The sequence below is a fragment of the Aspergillus tubingensis genome, assembly GCF_013340325.1.
Source record: "Aspergillus tubingensis WU-2223L DNA, scaffold_4, whole genome shotgun sequence".
In the NCBI taxonomy this organism is placed as follows: Eukaryota; Fungi; Ascomycota; class Eurotiomycetes; order Eurotiales; family Aspergillaceae; genus Aspergillus; species Aspergillus tubingensis.
In genome coordinates this window covers 185,512-210,576 of record NW_023336278.1, presented here as the reverse complement: position 1 = coordinate 210,576, position 25,065 = coordinate 185,512, and the positions used below count along the sequence as shown (strand labels likewise).

The 25,065-nt window shown below is 52.7% G+C and overlaps 7 protein-coding genes across 7 annotated transcripts; 5 read left to right on the top strand and 2 right to left on the bottom strand.

The window, feature by feature from the left end:
• Positions 1–1,774: 1,774 nt before the first annotated feature.
• Positions 1,775–5,327, top strand: AtWU_02615 (dDENN domain protein; the record flags this gene model as incomplete). The annotated part of the gene is made up of 4 exons (XM_035497728.1): positions 1,775–2,411; positions 2,500–4,821; positions 4,875–5,129; positions 5,188–5,327. The coding sequence occupies 4 exons, from the start codon at positions 1,775–1,777 to the stop codon at positions 5,325–5,327; spliced, it is 3,354 nt and encodes a 1,117-aa protein (XP_035353621.1).
• A 2,260-nt stretch (positions 5,328–7,587) lies between these two features.
• Positions 7,588–9,648, top strand: AtWU_02614 (type I 3-dehydroquinate dehydratase; the record flags this gene model as incomplete). The annotated part of the gene is made up of 1 exon (XM_035497727.1): positions 7,588–9,648. The coding sequence occupies one exon, from the start codon at positions 7,588–7,590 to the stop codon at positions 9,646–9,648; it is 2,061 nt and encodes a 686-aa protein (XP_035353620.1).
• Positions 9,649–10,416: 768 nt separating this feature from the next.
• On the top strand, positions 10,417–12,878 carry AtWU_02613 (transcription factor domain-containing protein; the record flags this gene model as incomplete). Its single annotated transcript, XM_035497726.1, has 6 exons — positions 10,417–10,515; positions 10,584–10,650; positions 10,701–11,082; positions 11,130–11,293; positions 11,338–12,346; positions 12,392–12,878. The coding sequence occupies 6 exons, from the start codon at positions 10,417–10,419 to the stop codon at positions 12,876–12,878; spliced, it is 2,208 nt and encodes a 735-aa protein (XP_035353619.1).
• Positions 12,879–13,187: 309 nt separating this feature from the next.
• On the top strand, positions 13,188–15,115 carry AtWU_02612 (similar to An04g00770; the record flags this gene model as incomplete). The annotated part of the gene is made up of 2 exons (XM_035497725.1): positions 13,188–13,356; positions 13,425–15,115. 2 exons carry the CDS (start codon positions 13,188–13,190, stop codon positions 15,113–15,115), a joined length of 1,860 nt encoding a protein of 619 aa, XP_035353618.1.
• Positions 15,116–15,326: 211 nt separating this feature from the next.
• Positions 15,327–18,135, bottom strand: AtWU_02611 (putative pH signal transduction protein PalA; the record flags this gene model as incomplete). The annotated part of the gene is made up of 7 exons (XM_035497724.1): positions 15,327–15,681; positions 15,727–16,129; positions 16,173–16,747; positions 16,791–17,685; positions 17,739–17,793; positions 17,839–18,076; positions 18,128–18,135. The coding sequence occupies 7 exons, from the start codon at positions 18,133–18,135 to the stop codon at positions 15,327–15,329; spliced, it is 2,529 nt and encodes an 842-aa protein (XP_035353617.1).
• Positions 18,136–18,650: 515 nt separating this feature from the next.
• AtWU_02610 (putative mitochondrial carrier protein) lies at positions 18,651–19,867 on the bottom strand (the record flags this gene model as incomplete). The annotated part of the gene is made up of 6 exons (XM_035497723.1): positions 18,651–18,857; positions 18,905–19,233; positions 19,281–19,499; positions 19,558–19,631; positions 19,682–19,716; positions 19,778–19,867. The coding sequence occupies 6 exons, from the start codon at positions 19,865–19,867 to the stop codon at positions 18,651–18,653; spliced, it is 954 nt and encodes a 317-aa protein (XP_035353616.1).
• A 2,965-nt stretch (positions 19,868–22,832) lies between these two features.
• Positions 22,833–24,260, top strand: AtWU_02609 (putative sterol carrier protein; the record flags this gene model as incomplete). Its single annotated transcript, XM_035497722.1, has 2 exons — positions 22,833–23,326; positions 23,378–24,260. 2 exons carry the CDS (start codon positions 22,833–22,835, stop codon positions 24,258–24,260), a joined length of 1,377 nt encoding a protein of 458 aa, XP_035353615.1.
• Positions 24,261–25,065: the final 805 nt, after the last annotated feature.

Below are 25,065 nucleotides of genomic sequence, written 5' to 3'. Positions count from 1 at the left end.
CCATTTGTGCGCGACGGGATCCACTGAGGGCCCAGCGATTGATATGCTGCCGTACCTGTCCCTCACAGATGAGGATGCAAGTTCCTCTGTGCTCCGGATGCCTAGCTGTACTCAGTGAGTTATGTGCATACCTCTCAGCAGTTATACCGAGTATCACAGTAGTCCTTGGTAGGAGGAAGCAGCGGCAGCTGCACCAAGTATTGGCCCGTCCTATCAGCTACCTTGCTTTCCTTTTTTTTCTGCCCGGACCAAGCAAGCAAGCGGATCCTCGTAACACAGCTGATGCGGGAGTTGCTGCGCGGCTGCGGATGGTGGTTGGCGGGACGCACCCAACCATGCACACTTGCAGTAGTTCATGGTCGCGCCCGGGACTTAGGGGGGAGTGAAAAAGGTTGTTGGTACCTGGGAACTGCGTCTGCCTACTAAAGAGTAGGTGAGCGGCAGTAGTACTCCGAAGTAGCAGCAGGAAGATGTCCCACCGACTCGTTGTATTCCGGTTCCAATCTGGGCAGAGCTGCACGTTTATTTGTTATTTTCTTTTCTCTGGCTGCACATTGCTTTTGCTCTGCCTGCTTCTATCGCCTCTCCCTTTTCCGACCATCTTCTTTGTTTGACATGATCCACATGTAGTTGATATTCCAACCATTTGGTAGACTTTCTTTTTATAAGTATCTTTTCTTTTCCTGGAATTAATAGATGTGGAATATCGGATCGACCTGTGGGAGAAGACTCCACTAAATAATTCAGAAAGGGAAGATTGAAGGAAGTAACGGATGTGGTTGTAGTGCGTGTGCGCAGGAGAGCGCAGGCGAGGGAGTAAACAGACAGTGTGTAGTAGCAGTCGGACAGTTTACCACTAGTAGCAGATCACCGTGAAGGGTAAGGAGGAAGTAGGAGGAGGGAGGAGGGGGGGAAACACACGGGGGGTGCCGGGGCTGGATTGGACTTTTGGCAGCCGTTTCGCTTTCCCCCCCTTCCCAGTGTCTACGCAACCATCCGTCTGCGTGGTGAGTCTAGTTCGAAAAATAAAAAAATTATATTATAAAAATTTAAGGCAGAAGAAATTCATGACCATTGAAGTCAAGCAAGAATTAGAAGAATAAAAAATAATATTAATATTCAAATGTAGAAAAAAAGAAAAATAAAGAAGGTTAGGAGTCTTTTTTTTAAAAAATTAAGGAACCATAACTTAACTTTCTTCCCATTCCTACACAAAGAGACACCTGTCAAAGCATTCCTCCTTTTTCCAGTTTGTCTCTCTTTTCCCTTTCCCTCTTGGCCCCCTCACCTGTCTCTCTTCCGCTCTCTCTCTCGCTCTCGCTCTCGCTGGCTCTCCCTCCCTCCCTCCTCCTCCTCCTCCACTAACCGACACTCCTTTTTTTCTTGTCAATGCGTAGATCAACCTTTCAGATCGTCTCCTCTCTTCAGCATCTGCCTTTCTGCAATTCGTCCTTCTATTCCCCTCTTTGCATCTGCACCAACGCTTGAGAGCCCCAGCCATCCTCCCCGTTCGCGTTCGCGACAGCGTCGCATTTCTAGACTTATGCGTTCTAGTTGCTAATACTACTACTACTGTCTTCACCACCCGCCCGTGATTCTGCAACACAACCCCCCCTAATTTCTGCAAATTCTCTCCCCCTCCCTCCTCACTGTTGATGTTCCTGGGAAATTCAGAACATCTAGGAATTGCATTTACTCCATGCTGTGACGACCACGACGAATTGTGACGATTGATGAGTACAACCCTGCGATCTCTCAGCGACGATTCGACGAGATGCCTTTTTCCTCCTCCTCTTCCTCCTCTTCCCCGCCCGAAGCGTCCACCACCCCGCTCGCCGACTACTTCTGGATTGCTGGTGTCGATGGAACAGAGGTCTTGGAAACCTATCGCAAATTAGGGGATGAGTACCGTGCCAACAATGCCACTTCACCGGGCCCCGCCGTTACAGATACCATCGAGGAAGATGCCGATGCCGAGGAGGATTCCCATCTGGACAGTCTCTCCCGTCCCATCTCCATGGCGGGCAACCGTACCTCCTTCCAGCGCTTCTCCATGCGCTCGGTCGATCCCGAACCCAACGAGAATGGCACCCACAGCAACCGCAGCAGTATGACAATCAAGGGTGCCCCTTCTCCCCGGGGCTCCTCCTTTCTCGAAGACTTCGACTTTGACAAAGCGCTGTTCAAGTTCGCGTCGGAGAGGGAGTCGTTTCTGTCGGATCTCAATGTCAGCGCGGGCGCAATCACCCCCTCGACTCGTCCCAGATCCAGATTACGCACCCAGAAGATCGTCTCCGAGGAGACCCCACAGCCTGCGGGCCTGCTCCGGTCTAGCATAGGTAGTGTGCGGCGACACATGGCATTCCGCGATATGAACAGTATGAAGAGGCAACCGTCGATTGCTCGTCAAGGTGAGTAGAGATCCTGGTGGGGTCAATGAAGGGGGAGGCCGACAATAGGGAGTATAGAATATAGATGGCTAACGACGGACAATTACAGCATCCATCCGTACCTCGCGACGTCTGAGTAATTACAACTCCGTGATACCTGTCCCGCAACCGCTCGAAATCTCCCCCACCATGCACCCCCTAAAGCGGAGGTTCGAGCCCGTCCTGCTCGACCGGTATCCGACAAAGGGCATGTCCGACGAACTGAAGCTACGAGGAAATTTCCCGGACTATGTACCCATGTTTGCTTTTCCGAACGACATCAACATAGTCTCGTCGGACCAAAGGCCGCGATCCACCTGGCACGGCTTCGTCATGACTACTGATAACGGCTCACGCTTGCACGCCATCTGTCTCATCATCTGGATCCCACTCAACCAGCGAGCGGCCGAAGAACTCGAGAAGCGCTGCGAGGAGTGGCGGAAGGACAACATGACCGATGAAGAGAGGGAGTTGGCGGCAAGTCTGGGTGAGAGGCTGGCAAGTGAGCGAGCTAAACTTTCTAGGCTTCTCGCTCAGCTACCCACCGTTCCTTCAGGGTCAGAGTCGCGAGAGCAGCTGGAAGATGAGATCAGTGCCGTAGAAGAGAAGATCACCTTGATGACTGATCTCTTGCGGCCAGTGCGTCACGGTGCAGCGTCGAAGATCGAGGGTTTGACAGACGGGGATACTGGATTCTGGATTCCCCGCGCCTACGGTATCCTGGGCCGAGAAGAAAATATGACCAGCTTTTGGAAGGAATGGCTGAAGGCTGTTGTTGTTCCAATGACGGACGGCAGCCTCCAGCGGATTCCCCCAAGCTCCCCACGCATGGGCATCTGGCAACCCCTGGAGCGATATGTGATGAACTTGTGTACCGAGGCATTCAGTCCCAACTCGTCCAAGACGCAGGTGGAGCTTGCAGTGCGTGAGTTGCGTCTTTTTGCTCGCAAGGAGGCTGCCAATGAGCTGCCGGGCTCTCGGAACACCGACCTCTATGCGCTCTTCCGGGCCCTGTCGTTACAGAACATCATGATCCTGTTCGAGTACGCTCTCACGGAGTCGCGCATTATCCTCTTGTCATCCCACACATCGATGCTGTACCTGGCGACCAAGGCCATCGTTGACCTGTTGTTCCCACTGCAGTGGGCCGGTGTGCTTATCCCTATCCTGCCCGCACGACTCATCCAGGCTCTGGAAGCCCCTTGTCCCTACATTGTAGGTATTGAGCGTCGTTATGAGAAGGTCGAGCTTCCATCAGATGACTTTGTGTTGGTCGACCTGGATGCCGACCTTATTGAAAGCACTGTTCAACCAACTCCTCTCCCTCGTCATCAGCGCAGAAAGCTACTTTCCTTGCTCCAGCTGGCTGCTCCTCATCACAGTCGGTGCGGAGTGCCCACTGGGCCACCGGCATATGCTGTGGAAACATACCCCTTCGATTCATTCATGTCGGAGAATTCCTCTATTTTCTCGTCCAAGGCTCAGTCTACCCAGTTGGCGAAGTACGTCAGTCTCAACTCGAGCGCTTTCGGAGCCACTTCTGTAACCCCAAATACCCAGCCCCCACTCATCTTCAACGCCTACCTGCATGCTCGCTATGAGCAAGCTGCTTCAAGGGGGTATTCGTCCAAGGGCCTAGACCGACCGGGAACTGGCTCCACGCATAAGACCGGCTCCCCGCCGTCTCCCAGAGACATCTCGCCCACGTCCGGTCATTTCCCGTCGGTCTCCGGCTCCCGTGCTGATTCCGGTACGACATTGCAGGCATCGCTACGCGAGAAACGTTCCGGCCACTTTGATGCAGCATCTCGGCGTAGCTCCTCATTCGGGATGGACATGCGTACCGGTGTTCCACGCCGGCCCAGTGCTCCCTTCCTCGGCCACGCACCCAATCTGTCTGTAACTACGTTGAACACCGACTATAACCCGGGTTCCACTTACGCACCTTCGGTGTATGCACAGTCCACAGTCGCTGCGTCGACGATAGTGCCCCAGGCCTCCGCGCAGCCCATTCACAACGCAGAGGGTACCTGCTGGGTGGAGGGACATTGCTTGCAAGTACAGCCGTGGGACGACAAGGCCACCTGTGCAATTTGCGATGACCAGGCAGAAGAAAACATGTACAAGTGTACCGCTTGTAAGACAGTGGTGCACAACCGGTGCGCCCTCCAGATATGCCTTGTGTGTCCGGCCGCCTTCCACCCCGAGCAAGTTCGCGCTGCGTTTGTCCGATGCTTTGCCAGCCTGTTTTACACATACAAGAAGTTCCTTCAGCCCGCCACTGGTGACAAAAAGAAAGCTGGGTTGACATACAACTTCAACATGGAGGCCTTCATGAAGAGCTTGCCCGGGGAGCATGCGGAATATATTGCTGTCCTGCAACAGACACAAGGTAAGACACAGTGGCTTACGAGCTGATGGTCGCAATTGCTGACGTGTCACTAGGCTTTAACGAGTTCATCAGCGAACGGGAGAGAGCGAATCCCAAGTCGCGAGACCCTCGGATGACCCTATTTGATGAGATCATTCTGTCCAAGCGCAATCGGGGCCGATCCTCTATTTTCTCCGGTCGTAGTATGACCGATTTCCTATCTGACACGTCAAACCACCTCTGGAGAACCGCGAGCGCCACATCCTTTGGAGGGGGTAGTAGGAGCCAGAACACCATGTCCGGGGACTATAGCCGGCTAGTCTCACGAGGTTTGTGACCCGTCCTTTCCCTCTTGTGTCTCGAGCTAACCAAAGCATCAAATGACAGCACCGGCGAAGCTCGATAACAGTCTGATGAAGGAACCCCGCATGATCCATGGCGCGCCTCGGGTCTCGAAGACGGCAAATACTGCACGCAGAAAGCCGCTTCCCAAGCTCATGAATGGGCTTGCCATATCACCCCCTTAAGGAGGGAGCATCACATTGGTGGAGTGCACATTCCGAAAGATCACCATTGGATATGGCACGGCCCCGTGTGACACCAGACCGCCACGTATCTCATGTTGTATCTCTTGGTCCGGACCTATTGCTGTTGCATGCGAGTAGAGACATGTGGATACGTGCGGTGGGTTACTATTATCGAATATCACTTACGAGTGGCCCGCGACCGTGTTTGAAACACTCGTCGCACCGTGCCTCAGATCCCGTCGCAACATAACCCCTGGATTGCAGCATCTGGTCTGCAAACCAGGCTTATTGCTTACTAAAAATCAGACGTCTGACTGAATGCCATGGATCGAAGGCCTCGGGTGATCTATAGCTTCACGTGAATGGGCCGCTCATGTTGAGGCATGATCGCCCGGGATCATTGAATACCATGACGCCTTCAGTTTGCGACGAGCATAATAATGATTGTCTGGCTTGCCAGTCACACCTGGCTTTGCAGTCACGGAGTACATACATCATATGCATCCATGTACACATAACTACCCACATACCTCCCCCATACATATGCTGCGCTGAACCCAGTTGCCTGAACATGAACGAGCATCCACCGATGCTGGCACAGGTATGCATTTCTTACCTGGTGTCATTATTCGAACTTCTTTGTTGTCTTTTTTCGAGAGCATTTTGGTTTCTGTTTCTTTCCAATACCCCCTTTTGATTGGCTGGTATTTCTTTTAATCTATTCGAGTGCCTTTCTGGACTATTGGTGGATTCAGCCGTCATGTTACATAAGGTTCCTTCTGCACCAATTGATCATTTGCCACCTGTGGTACACCGATATGCATTGCATTGATGAAGTACTTTGTAGAATATGGGCGTCGGCCCTGGCTGTAAGGCTGATTGTCCAGGCCAGCTGGCCGGAGCATCCGGGGACTAAGGTCAGCTATGATGCAGCAGGAAGATGCGATGCAGCAGGAAGGTGGAGATGGCGGCCAGTTTTTATGAACGATGCAACGTCAATTGGCCTACGGGGTACGACGCCGGGTTACTCCCCGGCCAGGGAACTGCGGCAGGTGGGCATGTCCGAACCAACAAGAAGGGGTGTAGATAACGCTATGGGAGGGGTTTTTTCCTCGTATCATGGGAGCTTGAGGGGTGATGGCTGGTGAGACAGATCATCCTGATAGACGCGACCGTGTCCAATAGATGGAGATGCTGGGATGCTTGAATGCTGCCTGGATCTGGGGTGAGGAAACCGATCGACAGCGTGGAGATATTGTTGGTTTGATGTAAATGGATGTGGACGGACTGTTACTGAAGTTAATCTAGAATCTTGTCTACCAGACCCTGCCCAGGAAATAGAAACGAGGTAGAAAAGACTTACAGTAGTATCTACTCCCTCTGTAGTAATACATGGAGTAGTATTGATTGTTTGCCGGAAGAATACTAGCAAGTATCAGGTGAACTCTTCTTGAGGCTGGGGAAACGGGAGAGGACGAGTCCCACCCGTGATTGGCGGAGAAATGGCCTCCGCCCCCCCGGTAGGCGGAGTTGGGATTCCGGGGAAATTCCTCGATTCTTTTCTCCATCGCCAATGATCCATGCCATCTTGACTGCTAGTCTCCAGCTCCAAGTCTCCAAGTCTCCTGCTCTCTACCCGCTCTCTCCCTCATCTCGATCTGCTCCCTTTATCGGCTGAATCCCTTCTCATCTCTTCCCGAGCAGATGTCGTTCCTTCTCTCCAGATCTTCTCTACATTGTCTCCTGCTTCCCCCCTCTTCCACACTGTCTTGAAACTCTGTTGATCGGCGTGAAGCCCCTAAACCATTCTGCTGCCATTTTGACTCCGACTTTCCGGCTATTAAACGCTAAGCCCCGACGCTGTCTGTCTTTCCGCCGGCGCTCCGTTCTTAGTAGTACTTGACTCTCCCTCCTTGTCTTTCTTGGGCTTGGGGTTGTCTGTCGGTGTACTCGGCTCTGGTGCAGATATCACTTTCCCGAGTTTGGTTGGGGTCCATCAATGCCACATACAGTACATACATACTACATCTATAACCGGTCTTGACTTACTACTGCTGTTGCTGCTGCTACTACTCTTACTGTTATATACTACTACGTCCGCTGTTGATTTTGTTCCGTGATCTCTTCTCCGCGATCGACGGGAGAGTCAACGTGACGTATCTTTTTTTCGACATCCAACGGTCGCATCCAAGTATGAGAAGGAGCAGTATACTGCATATGCAATGAGATGATGCAGACAGCCCTTCATCAGCCCATGGGGATGACACTCTTGGCTGATGCCGCTACTTCATCCCTCACGGCTCTCAAAGGCTCTACCACATCTTCTGCTTTTTCGTCGCTAACCGTGCCCCCGGAGCCTGCACGGACGGTCGTTACAGTCTACAGTCCGGGGCAGGAGGCCATCGTTCAAGTGGTTGCGGATATCCTCGGCAAGCCATGGACTACCGAAACCTCACTGTCTACGTTTGGCCCAGGCAGCAACGCCGTCGTCGTAGGGTTTCTTGCCACGGAAGATTCGATTGCAAGCTTGCAAGTGGATGACCCGGCGTCCTGTATTCTGGTCAATACGCATTGTGTCGACGATGGATCGTTTCCGGATGACGCACTCACCGAGCGCTGCCATTATGAGTTCCTCTACTCTCTGCGCAGTCCCTTCTTTCGCCGCGACCTGACTCGCTTCTTGTCGCTGATTCTGGGCCAGACTCGGCCGCATGAGGACCTGAAAACCAAGAACCGGACCAACTTCATCTCCACGACATTCCCGGATGTGCATGCGGCCCTGCCAAACCTCGACATCCTCTCTGTGGGGTCGGATGCCGTCGAAATCCGCGTGGATCTGCTGGTTGATCCTGAACCACCCCAGGGGGCAGAAGTGTCGGTGCCGAGCCTTCGCTACGTAGGGCAGCAGCTGATGTTGCTTCGGCAGCATACGGAGCTGCCCATTATCTTCACCACCCGGTGCACCAAGGAGAATGGCAAATTCCCCATGGACGACCCGATGCTCTTCTACAAGTATCTGCGGCGGGCGATTCAGTGGGGAGTGGAGTACATTGATGTGGAGCTGTGGCTGCCTGAAGACATCCGGAGACGGTTGTCGGAGGTCAAAGGAAACAGCATCATCATGTCTGCGTTCCACGATTTCTCCGGGACGTGGAAGTGGACGTCTCCAGAGGCACCCCGGATCTTTGCGGAGAGCGCCAAGTACGCGGACATTGTCAAGATGATTGCCATGGTGACTACAATTGAGGCCAACTACGAACTGGAGTACTTCCGGTCGACGATCAAGGGGACCTACGGGCCTTACCCACTTCTCTCGGCAGTCAACATGGGCCAACTAGGGCAACTTTCGCGTGCGCTCAACACGGTGTTTTCGCCTATCACGCATCCGCTGCTGCCGATGATTGCCGCGCCCGGCCAGCTGACCGCCGCCGAGATCAACGAGGCCCTCCACATCATGGGACAGCTTCCGAAGCGGGATCTGTACGCGATTGGGTCCTTCCGATCCACGCCGCAGTCGATGTTTATGGAGAAATGCTTCAATGAGCTCAGTCTACCGCACACACTGACTTCGATTGACCGGGGTCCCACGGGCTCGATCGAGCGGGTGATCACGCAGCCGAGCTTTGGGGGAGCGTCCGTTCACCCGCCGATCGCCAGTGGGACGAGCAGCATCCCGGCCATCAGCGAAGCAGCGCAGGCGATCGGACTGGTGGACACGATTGTGGCCATGCGGGGCTCTAGCCGGCTACAGCAGCCAGCACCGCCGCAGCAGCAGTTGATGGGAGAGAATGCGACGTGGAAAGGAATCCGGGCGACGTTGACGCGGGATTATGTGCCATCGGCGTACCGGGGACGAGCAGCCATCATCTTAGCGGGGAGCGAGAGCGAAGCGTCGGCGACGATCTTTGCGTTGCGCAGTCTGGGAGTGGGCGCGATCCACACGGTCGGGTTCCGGGCGCGCGGCCCGCTGGCGGAGGGACTGGAGCCGTTTACGTCGATCCAATCGGTGAAGATGGTGGAGCAGCCGTTCGTGATGGTGTCGGCGCTGCCACCAGAGAAGTCGCTGCTGGTGCAGCCGTTGCTGCGGCACTACCGGACGAGTGGACGCACATCGCCGCCGTCGACTCGAGGGAAAGTGTACCTGGACTTGACCAGGGGGGAGCGCACGGGAGATCCGGTGGGGGTAGCCGTGCGAGCCGGCTGGACGGCGTATGGGATTGAAGATGTTGATGCATGGACAACGGTGGAGACGCTGCGACTGCTGGTGGGACAGAATGTACCGTTTGATTTTGTACGTATGGCATCGGGACGGGTGTTTTGAATATTCTTATATAGAATTGGAGTAAATCGGTCTGATACTAAATGAATGAACTGTATCCACTTTGAGTAGGGGTATTGGTGCTGCTACTGCTTTTTAATGGTGTGATGAATGCAGTGTGATCATCTTACAACAGATGATGGATATTAAAAGCAATCACGGCAAGTGGAATAAATTAAATGCTAAGAGTGCCGGGCCGGGGCATATGCCGGCTGCAGAATAGCTTCTCTTACTAGACTGGAAAGGTCTGCAGGGTGATAGATTGCGATCGACAGTTTCTGACAAGATGTTCAGCAGTTCACCATATATTCTGGCACTATCCTGGATGGTGATGATGGCTTTTTGAGAAGTGCTGGATTTGCGGACGAGAATCCGTGCTGGAAGCGGGAAAATCCCGAGGAATATTTAACCGACAGAGAGTTGGTGCTTCATGCATGAATTTAACATTTCACCAACCACTTAACATGATCAGTTAGTAGTAACTGATGCAAGAAAAGAGAAACTCCCCGCATTCGCAGTGTCTAACCAGATCCATCTTAGTCCACCGGCTTCTCCACGTTTGCTTTTGGTTTTAAATCCGGGGTCACTTCGCTTTTCTTCTTTTCCCTCACTTTCTCTCTCTTCCTCTTCCTCTTCTTCGGCTTCGGCTTCTTCTTCCTTGACTATTTCATCCTTTCCTCTCTTCCCCACAACCACTCCTCAACTACAACAACTCCAACTCCCACGCCATCCTCTTCACCCTCTCCATCCATCCTATGCACAGGCAATGCCATGTCCCGCCCCCAGGTCAGCATCGACCGTCTCACTCCCCGTCGCGTCCATGCCGAACCCCGTGAATCAATGAACTGCAAGTCCTGCAGAAAGCGAAAGGTACTCACATCATTATCATTATCTTTCGTGAGATCACCATCATCTTCTTGATCTGACAAAATTGCCAGATCAAATGTAATCGTCTACGTCCCAGCTGCGAGGCCTGCAAGGTCTTCCAATGTCCATGCATCTATGGTCTGATCCTCTGCCTGCCACGTTAATCCGAACTCTACTCATTCTGGTAGACGCCGTTCCTAAAAAGCGGGGACCCAAAACCGATGTCCTGGAGGCCTTGTTAAAACGTGTTGACGGGCTGGAAAAGCGCCTCCAGGAAGACTCGCCGATTTCCCCGACCTCGGCTACCTCTCCCATTAAATCCTTGGACCAGCAACTGCTGCCGTCCGCCTCGACGCCATTCCACTTTCCCCCGGCGCCTCATGGCTTTCCCCCACCCCCGCAATCGCAGCCGCAGCAACACCGGCTGCCCGATGCCATGCTGGACAACTACTTTGCTCGGCTGCATGGGAAGCCGTATTGGATTCTGGATGAAACGGCGACTCGTCAACGGCATCAGCATGGACAATTACCGGTGCATCTGTCTATGGCGATTTATGCCCTAACCCTAAGGTAGTGATTATTGTTCCTCGGTCGTGAGAATCTGGCTGATGTTGTAGATATACTACGCCGAATCCTCCGCAAGGCAGCCTGGAGTATGCTCGGCAGGCAAGACGGCTGGTCGATATTGACAACCCGTCCATCGAAGGGACCCAGTCTCTGCTGTTGCTCTGTCATACCTTTTTCGCCTACGGGTGTGGCAAAACAGCCTACATGGTATTAGGTATGTGCGACGCCAACTGACGCAGACCGGTACTGACTGCTCAGCCAATGCGGTGTCCATGACACTGGCGCTGGACTTGTATCGCGAAGCACCCGCAGCGCTGCCTGCCGCAGAACGTGAGATGCGACGGCGATTGTTCTGGACCGTCTATGTGATGGATCGCTTTCTCACCTGTGGCTCCAAGCGACCGTGTCTTATTGCCGACCATTCCATCGTCCTGCGTCTTCCGGGCAGCGGGTCTGAAACGGGCGAATGGTTTAACCCGGTTGGCCCTAATATCCATTACTCCCCTGACCGTCGCAAAGGCCCTGGTGGCCCGGCTCTCTTGGTCGACATTACGCGCATTTTGGGTGTCACGCATCGCTACCTCGCCGCGGGGGGCGTCAAAGGCGATTCGCATTTTCCCTGGCACGCCCTCTCCAACCTATCCAAGATCCGCCAGGAACTCGACCTCTGGGCGGCCGGCACACAAGATCTGTTCGCATCGATCGAGACTCTATTCGGCCATCCGGAGAGCACGCTGCTGCTTTTGAGCAAGCTCATCTACCACCTCGTGCACTGTCTACTCTATCGGCCCTTCCTTCCCATCGACCTGGTCGAGCTGCGCGGTACCGGACAGCATCAGTCGTGGCAGATCGAGGCGACAACGCTCTGTTTCTCGCATGCCAATGCCATCGCCGAGCTGGTGGAGCTAGCCCGACATGCGCCACGCATCGAGTGGCCCGCCCTGGTAGCATACTGCGTGTGCACGGCTGGCACCGTACACGTACACGGAGTTCACTACCACGGGCGCGAGGGAGAAGTGTTTGCGTCGAGCGCAGACTTTCTCGCGCGCGAGATGCACCAGCTGTCGTGGCTACGGCAGTACTGGGCGGGGGTGCAGCACCAGCGGGAGATGCTGCAAAGTATTTCAGGATGCCATGCCGAGCTGGTGCGGACAATGGCAGCGCGACCGGTGCGGTTTGCCCCGGTGTTCCATCTAGAGGACTTCCTGGACCGGTATCCGGGGCTAGCCGTGGATGGGGCGCATTTGCGATTAGTGGACGGAGACGAGTAAGCCACCACCTTTCATTCAACTTACAATGCTGACTTGTTTAGATTACCACTTGACCGACCCGATTTCAACAGACTTATGTACCCGCCCGCATCGACTCTACCTTCCCAAGGCCGAGGATCCATCAGCTTCCAACCATCGCCAACATGGCCACAACCCGAGCTCGCCCTGCCAGAGAGCAGTCTAGGCTTCTCACCAGGAGTGAGCAACTCCCCTGCACCGTTTCTCTCCGACCCATTCACTGCACCGACACCGCCCGCACAGCCCCAGTACGCGACGTTTCCGTTTGAAGCCACGCCGGGCGGACCGGCACTGACGCCGGACGCCCCGTCACAGGGCAGCTCCAGCGCCACTGCAACAGCAGCAGGAGCTGCAACAGGCACAGGCGAAGGCGAAAAAGACCCGTTTCTGAGTCTGCTGGAGCAGCTGGCAGAAAACGAGCATTCGCAAGGCGGACCCAGCGAGCTGGACTTTTTCCTCGGAGAGGGGCTAGATATGGTGATGCCTGAGGTGGAGGTGGAGAATCCGTAAGCCAAACACGAGCCAGGACATGAACCTTAGGGATAAGTAAATACGGAGCGATGATACCCTGTACATTATAATCAACACCAGCCAGCCAGCATAGTACATACAAGTAGCTAGCATACTAGTATATAGTTAGGCCATAACGATCACATGACATGACATCATGACACACCCCCCATCTAACTTTTGCTACACAAGTTCACATGATACAACATCTCCAACTAACTAAAAACAGACACATAATAATTCATTATGTCCTCCCCACTACCATAGAGTACATGGTAGAGAGAGAGGAAGAGGGAAAGAGAAAGAGGGATGGACCATAAAATCGACACCCTCGCCACCCTCCACAACTGGACCCAAGGCACTCCATCCCTGTATCCTTTCACGGGCATTATTCAACTGTACCTGGCGGAGGAGATCTCGGTAGTGACGGCTGTAGGGGAGATCAGTGCGTTTATGGAGAAGAGGGGGGAGGGATTAGGTACACCCTTATCCCGCCATCATCATTCCTTATATATATCATACACGATGATACTAATCATGATATAGATGAATGCGTCCACGACCTATGGGCCAGTATTCTACACGCAGGGAGATGTCTACCTTGCACAAACATCATGGTATCATCAGCTACTGCTGAAATAAGTATCACGTCCAACGGTCATGGTGGTACGCTAGGCGAAAAGATAAAGAAAAAAGAGACCATCGACACAGACATCTCCCATCACCAAACACCCACCCCATCACAGAAGAAACTGATTGCCTTGATGCATGCGATCAAGAATATGCCGGATGTGCATGTGCATGTTCGTGCGAGGACGAAGTCGAGGTATTCTTATTCTGCTGCTTCGCAGGTGGGTGGTGGGAGGGAGAGGGAGAGGTATAGTTCTTATGGTGGTGGTGGTGGTGGTGTTAATGGGGATATTACCGAGAGGAATGAGAATGGGAATGGGAATGAAGAGCATGGAGGAGGGGAAGATGAAGGAGAAAGTACAGAAGAAGAAGAACTATACCACCCATCCCTAGGTGTATATCTCGATGGGACGGTGGGTGGATCGCATTATATTCGCCATTTGCATGATCCTGTGGCTGCACCTGTTCCTCCACAACCACAACCACCTCCACCTCCTATACCATCAGAACCAAGAAAGAACACCAACACCAACACACAACCTCAAAATCAAGATCAACCTCAACCCGAAGAAAACTCAAGACCCAAACCCCCCAAACTCCCCTCCTCAGCATCCGAATCGACCATCCGACCCACAAAAACCAAGAGTCTAGTATGGGCTTACCTACCACATTTCCGAGACGTGGTAGGATCAATATTTACTGATTTTGGAGATGTGCTCGGGATGCATCTGCACCCTTTCCCACATCCACATACACGCCATCAACAACAATACCTCAATAAAATGCACCCAAGAGATCAAAAGGTCCTCCACCAAGCATGGCTCAACTTCATCACATTCCTCGCATTCCTCGCTAGAGAAGGGGTACTACATTCCCCCAGTGACTCGGATAATTATGCGTATGGGTTTGATGAATATGATTGGGGATTTGATCATCAAGATAATAATAATAATAGTCATGAAGAGGAGGATGAATGTGACGGAGTCGGGTCCTGGATCGATGATCTTGCGATTTCGTGTCTTTGGATACTTGAGAACCTTCCACATCAACCTCAGGATCATCATCACCACCATGATAAGAATGATAAGAATGACCATCTGCAAAACAACACCCAAATCCTCACAGCAACGACCTTCGCCCTTCTCTACGGTGAACATCTCTGGCGGAGACGTGGGATTCGCACTCCTTCCCATCCCCATCCTCCTTCCCCTCCTTCTCCTTCTTCTCACCAAGAAAAGCCTAAAGAAGAGAAGGATAAGGAGAAAGAGAGAGAGAAAGAGAAAGAGAAAGAGAAGGATAATTACATAGTAGCAGGTCTCACCCTCGATGAATTCGAATCCGGGTCTGTATCTGCTTCTACGTCTACCTCTGCGGCGAATTCTCCGCCTTTGGCTGTATCACCACCACCAAATGATGGAGATGAAGGTGGGGATATGGGAAGGTTTATTACCAGGAAGACCTGGGAAGGGTGGATTCGGAGGTTTAATGAACTTGCGGGGGATGTTGGCCCCGGGATCGGGATGGGAATGGGACTGTGGGATGGGACGAGGGAGGGGGCGTGGTTGGCGGGGGAGGTGTTGAGGAGGGTTATTTCTATTCCAGAGTAGTGGTAATAGTACTAGTACTACTGGTAGTGGTGGTGATGGTGATGGGTAGTTGGATGAATGTATGTACATAGTCAGTTGGAGGAGTGTATATAATCATGTAGTGATGTCACTGCAGTAATATAGATCAGATCTATTAACACTGTAATGTAGTATGAACATGTGTGTATGTATGTATTCAATGCTGTACTGTATGCTCTAGCTTTAAAGGAGGTTATGAAAATTTCACTCCCTTGCTCGGATCCCACTGTCCCCCAAATCGTATCCCCATCTCCGGTGACCAGATCCCCGGCGTCATCGGTGGCCGCGCATTCGCCCGCGTAGGCTGTGGTGCTGTCATGGGCTCGGGTCTGGGTGCTGCTTGAGGAGCAGTGTACGATGGTTGCTGAACCTGCGCCGGAGGAGCATTATAGGATGGCTGCTGAACCTGTGCCGGAGCATTATATGAAGGCTGCTGAATCTGCGCCGGAGCGTTATAAGATGGCTGCGGCTGAGGCTGCGGTTGCGGCTGCAGTTGTGGCTGGCGCGAGATATTCAGCGACGCCATGGCGGCAGCACTCGAAATGTCACTATCCCAGTTAGCTAGATTCCAAAGTCAATCGGTATAAACTTACCCCTCGAGCTGGCTGGCTTCCATCCGTCGCTTATGCACAAACGCCTTGCTGTCGTCGCGGAAGCGTCCCACAATCTTCGCCAGATCGTTGTAGAACTTCCGTCCCACTTCAATGTTCGACAAAATCTCCTTGTACTTCAGATACCCGTTCTCCAACTCCTGCAACGCCCGCTCACGCTCCTTGGTCGATGCATCGCCGGTATGTGCCCGTGTAAACGCCCAGTTGGCTTCCTGCACCCGTGCTGCGATCTCGTCTTGGTCTTGCTGTTCCCGTGTGACCATGTCTAGGTCTGTGTCATACAGATGCAGCTGCTCCTCGAAGAGATCCTCGAATTGGCTGGCCTGGATCGCCTGCATAGGAAACTCGCGCTCCAGCCGTGCCGTCTCCTTAATCAGTGCTTGGCCTACTTCTGTTAGCTCGTCCTACTACAATTGCAGGCCACTTACTGATGTCGTCCGCCCGCGCCTTGTCCTTCAATGCCTGCGCTTGCCGCTTTCGCCGGCTCTCCAGACGGCTCACTTCGCTCATACATCCCCGCAGTCGGCTCACCTCGCGCTCGACCTCCGGCGGCAGAGCAGCCCACCGGCTGCTAGGGACGTACATCTCCAGATCACGGTTCGTACCAGTCAATACCCGGAACACTGCCGCGGAGTCTTTCAGCTTCTGCTCAACCAGGTTATCACTGCTCTGGGCCGACGTAAAGTATCCCTCGATTTCGCGCGACGTCGTGTACAACTTTGGCGCAGCCTCCTCTGACGAAGCTCGAGACCAGCGATCGGTGCCGAATTTCCGGCGCGACGCATCATCTTCCGCTTTTTCAGCCGCCAGAAGCTCCACGCCCTCGTTGTAAACAGCCCTGTCGTTGGCCTTGACCGTTGCCGTGTCCTCAAGCGACTTGCGCAGCCGGTTCAGTCCGTCCTGTTGGCGCATCTCTTCTGCATGCGATACCAGTGTCGGGGGAAGACCAAGCGGCTTCTCCAAAGCCTGCAGCGAGCCTGGAAGATTCAAAGAAGACAACAGACTAACTGGTTAGCCTTGCATAGCAATAGAAAGGGAAAACTTACTCCCTGAGCTTATCCGTCATATTTTCCAACTCCCCAATAATGTTCTCATTGATTAACCGATCACGACGATCCGAGTAGATGCTGGCAGCAATGTGCACAGCATACGGCACCAGTTTAGAGAACAGCGGTTGCCCCAAAGGCCCGTTCTCGCCCAACATAGAGATAGCATCAGTCACCTGGGACGGCGCCTTCGCGGCAACCATGGATGCCCGGTCAATCAGCTTGAGCTCCGACTTGGGCGGCACCGGATTGAGGTAGATAATATCATTATCTTTCTCAGCACGCTTCAAATCCTCGGTCACTCTGGTCTTCAATCCCTGGAGATCTCCCAGCACAGTCCGGTTAATCCAGCGCGATTCCTTCAACGCTTCATTGACGCATGCCTCGCTATCCCTCAGACGAGCAACCTCCTCACCGTACTTGCGCTTCTCCAAGCAATCCAAAGACTGCCGGTACTGCGCAGCAGCAGCAAAATGATGATGCTTAGCCGTCATATGGTGAATCCACTCAGGACTGATAGCATTCGACTTGACCGCATGATCTCCCGCCTCTGCATAAAAGTCCGAGACCTTGGCCGCCAAACGAGCAATTGAAGCGTCCTTCAGCCCGTCCTTGACAGCCTTCTGCCAGAAACATTCTTGAGCCTGCGCCAAAAGCAGCTGCTCCAAGCTCTGCAGTGTCATATCATCCATATCCTCGGGAGGCGACGTCCGCAGATCGGGAAGGATGTCCGACCGCAAGTGAGTCAGAACCCCAGCCGCCTGGCAGAAGTAATTGCACGCCTGCTTGAGACCATCCGATGTCGTGCGGTTCACGGAAAATGCCAGCTGCGAGTACAGCGCAGCCAGGTTGAAGATAACGTTCGCAAGCTCGAAGCGGATATTATTCTGCGAAACTGAGACCGGTCAGCCACCATCACCACCCCAATCCCTGATAGATATCACCTACTCGGTCTAGAAGTATTGAATCCAAATGCAGGATACCACGGAAATTCCACCCCAACCTGAACATGTCAACCTTAATCTCTCTGCATCGTCGATCTACTCACATCCACCGGAAACTTCCCACCCAGCCATTTCAGCTGCGCCGCATAGGTGACCAGTCGACTGACCCCGCTGACATGAGGCTCCTGGACATTGATCGCTTCATTTCGCAGTCGCTCGATGATCAATAGATCCTCGGCGAACATGTCCGGGCGTTGGTCATATTTGGAGGAGATGTATTGCGTGATGGCATTCGACAGCGTGACGGAGTGCGACCGCCGAAACGGGACCTGGAGGATATTACTGGAGAGAGTTAGCAGTATTCATCATGTATTCTGTAGCAGCAGCACGTACGACGCCATCGTGTCAGTCGAGAGAGCATAGACATGCAGCCAGATCTCCGGAAGTTTTGTTGACGGAAAAGCCCAACCCCACCCGGGCAACGCATGACGTTGTGGGTGCCTGAGGCAGAAGTACGTTACATCCCACTTAAGGCAGTGTCACAATACACCATGTACTTACACCTAGTGTAGCAATGTACATCATCAATTTGTATTTTCGGCTAGTATGTACTATTTACTTCCAGTTGAGCAATATCCTTCCTATCCACCAATGCCCAACCATATCCTGTTCAATGAGCCAGCTCATCTGCTATGCTGTGATGTATTCAATCAACCAGCCACCAATACTTCTGTAGACGTTTCAACCTTCCAGATAGTCAACACTTCTTGGATGTATTCAATCAGCCAGCTCATCAATACTTCCTAGATGTATTTAACCTTCCAGATAGTCAATACCTCAGTAGATGTATTCAGCATTCCGCTCGGTTTTGCTGTCGAGGAATTTAATCATTCAGCTGATCAATCCTGCTCCTGACTTAATCATCGAGATTATCAATTCTTCTGTTCATGTATTCGTAGATGCTCAGGAGAATCATGTTGTTGATGGCGGTACGGATCAAAATGATCGACAAACCCTTGTAGATACTAGACTTCGCCATAGCCGAGGCCGCCTCTCCGACTTCCTTGGACTTGCCAAGCAGCACACTCTGGGCGCGAGTCTTGCGGGTGTCAAGCGGGTAGGTCTATTTCGTTAGCTTTTTCACCCCAAGTCTGTAGAAGGTACACTTACACAAAACCAGGGCATGGTGCTGCAGATTGCACCGGCAATCGCGGGCGCTCCTGTTCCCTTGCCCATTTCTCTTTCCGCAATCTGCTTGACAGTCTCGTACACGCCAAAATACAGGCCGGTACCGACGGTGTCGCGCAGGGCATGAAGATGGAATCCGGTGTACAGTCCGCGGAAACCATATCTCTTGTAGATCTGTCGGAACGCTTCGGTAGTGCTAAGACGTGGCATGTTACGCAGTGAAGGGTCATTGGGCGCATTGTTAGAGGCCTGGGAACGGTGGGACATCAAGACCGAGGTCTGAACTACGTTCTTCGCAAGCTCAAAGGGACCTGTTCTTGTTAGTAAACTTCTGAGTAGGGTACAAACCGCGACTTACAAGCAACCGGCGAACTGACGAGTCCTGCAAAAAGACCAGCAGCGGTAAAGGTGACCACAGTAGAAACAGTGGGGCTGCTGCCTTCCTGGTCGTAAATTTCCAAAGGCGACTCCCCGGTCATTCTCTGGATAAAGTCGGAGACCTTATTTTTGGCAAAGGCATAGGTGGTAAAATTCATCACCCTAACCGCCGTAACGCTTGCAAGAGGTGGCAGAGCGCCTGAATTTCAATATTTGCATTAACATCCACTGTAAAAATGCTGGACAGGTCAACCTACCAGCCACGTAACCACGCGGGCCTTCAGTACGCCACAAGTAGCGAATACACTGGGCTACATTTTGAAAGTTGTGCCTGTCAAGGTCAGTACATCTGAAGCAGTAGCAAGCAAATACCCTACTTACGTCTGCATACGGGTTTTGACGTTTTCCAGGGGAGTCTGCAAGCAGCTAGTCAGTTCCTCTTGCTCGACCTTTTGACGCGTAGCGCGTATCACTCACCACTGCGAGCGTAGCGAAGACAGTGGATGACGCCGAGGCTACCTGAGTCTTGTAGCTCTTAAGCAGCTTGTTGCGTGTCGCTTCATCCATCGTCAAAGTGGTTTGCGTCGACCGGGCTAAGGGAGAAGGTTGAGGGGGGGGAGGTGAGAAGGGTGCATGTTCAGAGTGTTTGTCAAGAGTCATTCCTGGAGGTATCCCATCTGTGGCAGATGAAGTGCTCCGTGTTGATCGCTTAGTCGTCGTCGCCGGCGGAGACCGTGAGGGTCAGTGAAGGAGATCGTGAGATGCAGGCTGGGGAACCCTATGGAACGCAAAGCGGTCTCTCAACGTGCGAGCAGACCGTTCAGCGTCCCACAATTGTCCATGAAGCAGGCCTCAGCAAGCCTGGTGATCGCACAGCTGTCCACAACAAGGGAACGTGAACGTTGGCGTTTATATGAAATGATGGTGCAAGTTCGAGAACCCGAGGCAGTGGCAGCACTCCGCTTCACAAGCAATAGTCAAGCTCGGACGCACTCAACCTGGCCGTGATGGTATGAACAAAAGCTTTGTTCCAGTGCAAGAATGTGCAGACAATCCCTCTTCCACACCCTGGAACTATATCGAGACAAACGACGTCGTCTGAGCTATCTGGACAGGACGCACAGGTCATTAGCCATTTGGTTCTTTCCATCCGCACCAACCCCGCCATCATAGCGGGACCACATTATTCTTTATCCCAGTTACCTCCGTCCGAGCAACATCATGGACCTGGGCTGGATAACTTACCTCCAGAAGACGAACTCGACTGTCGGGAGTGGAAGAAGGGTCAATGAGGCGGGGGCAATGGGCCGTGCGGGCGAGAAATCCAGAGTCGAAATGCAAGAAAAGAGGGAGGAGGGAGCGGCGGAGATCATCACGATGGACTACCGAGTTGGTTTTAGGTCCTTATTGGGGAGAAAGTTAAGTTGACTAGTTAAGTTAGTGACCTTTCCAGCTTGTCTGCGGTTTTTCTGACTAAGGCAGGGAATCTTCCCCAAGAATCAGGCAAACACCAACGAGGCATGTGGCCGGTGCTTCTGGATGCGGTTTAGTGGCAGCCGGGCTGTGACGTCGTCGTGAAAGCATCCAGTGCGACAAACCGAGTATTTTGATACGTTCAGTACGACTTGGACCACCAGAGAGGTCTTGACGGATGTCTCTGCCTGAGGGCAAGCGCGCCTATTACTCGCAACCGATCAAGCTGTTCTCCTCTACGAGACATGGTACAATGTACATTCCAAACCCATTTTGCGCAACCTCAGCTCTGACAAGTGACAAGTGCTCTGGGATGTGTGACTTTTTCCGTATTGGTTCTTTTGTTGCCGAGAATCCACCCTCGAACCTCGAACTGGGAAGCTAAACCCAAAGAGGGAGGCGTGGCAAGGGAGCTTGCGTTCGGACTAAGCCAGTCCGGCGGTTGGAGGTACCCGCTCTGCCTGACGAGCCACTCACTAGGCGGATGCTCACGGATTGACACTCTCCCTCATGGCCACGCTTGCTGCATAGTCCGCAGTCATTGGCTCCTCCCCGGCGGACGGGCAGATGGACGAAGGAGGGCGGGATGCGTCTGGAACTGGATATGGCTGTGGAAGCCAGGTACATCTCTCTGCTCGCCTCCAATCATGGCAGTCCGCAGCTCTCCTCTACAGCATTGAGTGTCGGTCCACCTAGACCGGTGCATGCATGTCTTGGTTGACACTAATAGAAGTACTTGGTAACATCAATGCTACGAGTGGTCAGAGTATTCTGACGGTCCTGACTGGTATACTACTAGTACTGCGCAGTTACAAATAGCAAGCGATTTCACATGCAAAGCGGGCGGGATAAGTCATTTCCCAATGATGGACGTATCCCTTCCTACTTCCTGCGCGTGGAATCTCCTGTTGCTCTTGACCCGAATCTGTAAATACTTTAAGGCAGGAGATCAAGCTCCAACAACATGTGGCCAGAAGACAGTGGCATACCGCGGTACGAGCGAATAACGTGCCCAGTCATCTCTGGACAAGTTAAGGGCGACGGTGGACAACCATGGTCTCTCGTGCCAGTGCCACCCATCCTGAGAATGGTGTCGTAATACGGCCAAGTTCGATTGTTCTCGAGCGATTTATTGTGCCAGCACTATTGGCTTAGCGGAAATAAACCTCGTCCTGCTGATGTGTTCCAGCGTTGAGTGGACTAACCATGGGTACATTGTTGGTCAGAACTCATTGTTGATCCACGGGAAGCCTGGATGGATATGCATGGATCAGGATTCGGTCGATCTCAGCATCCCTCAATACCCCACATATGGCAGTAGCTACCGTACTGTCCATACACTGTAGTACACAGTATCCCTTTCGTGGTGCATCAGCAGATAGTTCATGGGCACCGAGTTGTCAGGGATGATGTGTGGATGCCCAGTGCATGTCGGGTTGTCAGTATATACTTTGATGTTGTGCAATGGTGGAGTCCACCCATAGAGGACTGCCCATCAACAGCACTACTTCCTCCCCTGTCAATGAGAGGAATGCTTACAGAATAATGCTCACTGGCACTCGGAACTGCATAATTCATTCAGCTCATCCTAGCCTTTGACATCCTCGGGACAGACTTGTTGGGGACTTTGACTCGGCCCGGCTTCACATGGGATGAACATGAAGTGATGATGTGCATCGGCCGATGTCCACATCTTTTACCCAAAGCTTGGATAGTACTAAGATAAACATCAGGACTACCTGAAGATATTAACGACCAAAACTATTGACTCGATTGCATAAGAGCACAATGCAGTGGTTGTGCATGAACAACTGGGGTCAGCTTATCCTCGGGACCTCGGTCGGCACGGTTCCCCGCAGGGGACCTCTCCGCATCCAACGGTCTTCAGTTTATCTCCGCTGCTATCCCCATGTGCTTCAGGGGTTTATTTTAACGTTGCACCCGTATTTTACTTCTATACTCACAGACCAACTGTCCATTGACAAAATTCCTGCAAGCTTGCAGCATCTCTCACGATCAACTAACGAAGAATCACGAACAATTACGAGACACCATCACCATGGGAAAGAAGCCATCTGGTCCCGCCTATGTCCTTGGCGTGGGAATGACCAAGTTCATCAAACCACGCGGCAAGGTCGATTACCATGAGCTTGGGTTTGAAGCTGGTGTCAAGGCCATGCTGGATGCTCATATCAACTACGACGACGTCGAGCAAGGTGTCGCCTGCTACGTCTACGGTGACAGCACTTGCGGTCAGCGCGTGTTCTATCAGTTCGGTCTGACCCAGATCCCCATTTACAATGTCAACAACAACTGCTCCACTGGATCCACCGGCCTGGCCATGGCTCGCACCTTGGTCTCTCATGGAGCTGCTGATTGTGTCTTGGTCGTCGGTTTCGAGAAGATGAGCCCTGGAAGTCTGCAGTCAGTCTATAATGACCGCGCCAATCCTACTGGACTGTTCGGTACCATGATGGCAGAAACTAGGGGAATCACCAATGCTCCTGGTGCTGCACAAATGTTTGGCAATGCTGGACGTGAATATATGGAGAAGTAAGTTGCTTACGCCATTTGTTCACATGTACGAGTACTAACCAGGACTAGATACGGCGCCAAGACAGAGGACTTTGCCGAGATTGCTCGCATCAACCACGAGCACTCGAAGCGCAACCCATACTCTCAGTTCCAGGATGAATACACGCTCGAGCAGATTCTCAAGGCGCCCAAGATCCACGAACCTCTCACTAAGCTGCAGTGTTGCCCGACCTCGGATGGAGCTGCCGCCGCTGTCATTGTTTCCCAAGCATTCCTCGATGCACGCCCGCATCTTAAGGATCAGGCCATCCTCATCGCGGGCCAGCAGCTCGCTTCGGACAACAGCTCGCTCTACAACCGCAGCTCCATTGACTTGATGGGCTTCGGTATGTCCCGCGGGGCATGCCGCGCCGCGACCGCAGAAGCGGGCGTCAACGTGAAGGACATTAAGGTCTGCGAGCTTCACGACTGCTTCTCCGCCAACGAGATGATCACCATCGACGCCCTAGAGCTTTCCGAACCCGGAAAGGCCCACGAGATGGTCCGTAAGGGAGACATCACCTACGGAGGCAAGATGGTCATCAACCCGTCAGGCGGTCTCATCTCCAAGGGCCACCCGCTGGGCGCCACCGGTCTGGCGCAATGTGCCGAGCTGGTCTGGCATTTGCGCGGCTGGGCCAACAACCGTCTGGTCAATGGAACTGATGCCGCACTCCAGCACAACCTGGGCTTGGGCGGTGCCGTTGTCGTAACGGTGTACAAGCGCGCAGATGGCAAGGTTGCTACACCGGTGCCATCCGACGTTGTTGCTAAGATTTCGGGGCTTGGCTATAACCCGGCCGTGGAGGCCAAGGGCTTCACGGCGGAACAGGCCAAGTCCGTGCAGAGCAAGAACCACAGCGATACGTGGGCACTGGGCGATACGCAGGAGAGGGTTCTCGCACGTTTCTAAGAGATATAGCTAGCTCTGAGATGATAGTAATGCAGATTGTATATCCCATTCATGCACACAACATATAATGCAGTGCCCAGTACCACAGCTTGCTGTAGCATCCCAAGTATACCCCGATTGTACAACCTCCCAAAAACACCATCCAAGTCCAATACAACCAGGACATCCCAGCTAAGCAAAAACACCCACAAAGTCACACACCCTCTTCCACCCCCCCCAGACCTCCATCCCAACTACCCGCCGCAATAGTACATAGTAATAAACCCGATGGCTGGGGATAAGCAGTGGGGCCTACAGCGCAGCTTACTAAGCACCTCACTCCACCGCCCGAGATAAAATAAATTTTCGCGAAATCTCCTTTTTCTCCCTTTTTCTTCTTTTTTTTTTTCCCTCTTCAAGGTCTCCAACATACCCTTGTTGATGGATAAACTCTCCATTCCACTAGCAAATTTTAGCTTCGAGACCGAGAGTGATATTTTATGCTCGTTCTAATCCCATTGCCTGACAACTGTTCACGGGGTCGTTTGGGTTCGCTTTGAGCATACACCATTATCATTCATCCTTTTAGGGATGGTTACTATCGTTGATTGAATGTGATTGGCGAAGGAAGAAAATGAGCTTCCCTAGCTAGTGATGTTTTTTCATTGTTGCTCAAAACTGTTGAATTGTTGAACTAATTATAGGTTTTATATCATTATAACATGGGAGATGACGAGTGAGGAATGGAAGGAAGGATGGAAGGAAGGAAGGAGTCGGCACATTCGAAGCCTTGTCCGTCGTATCCCCATGATTCGTCGAGGTCAAA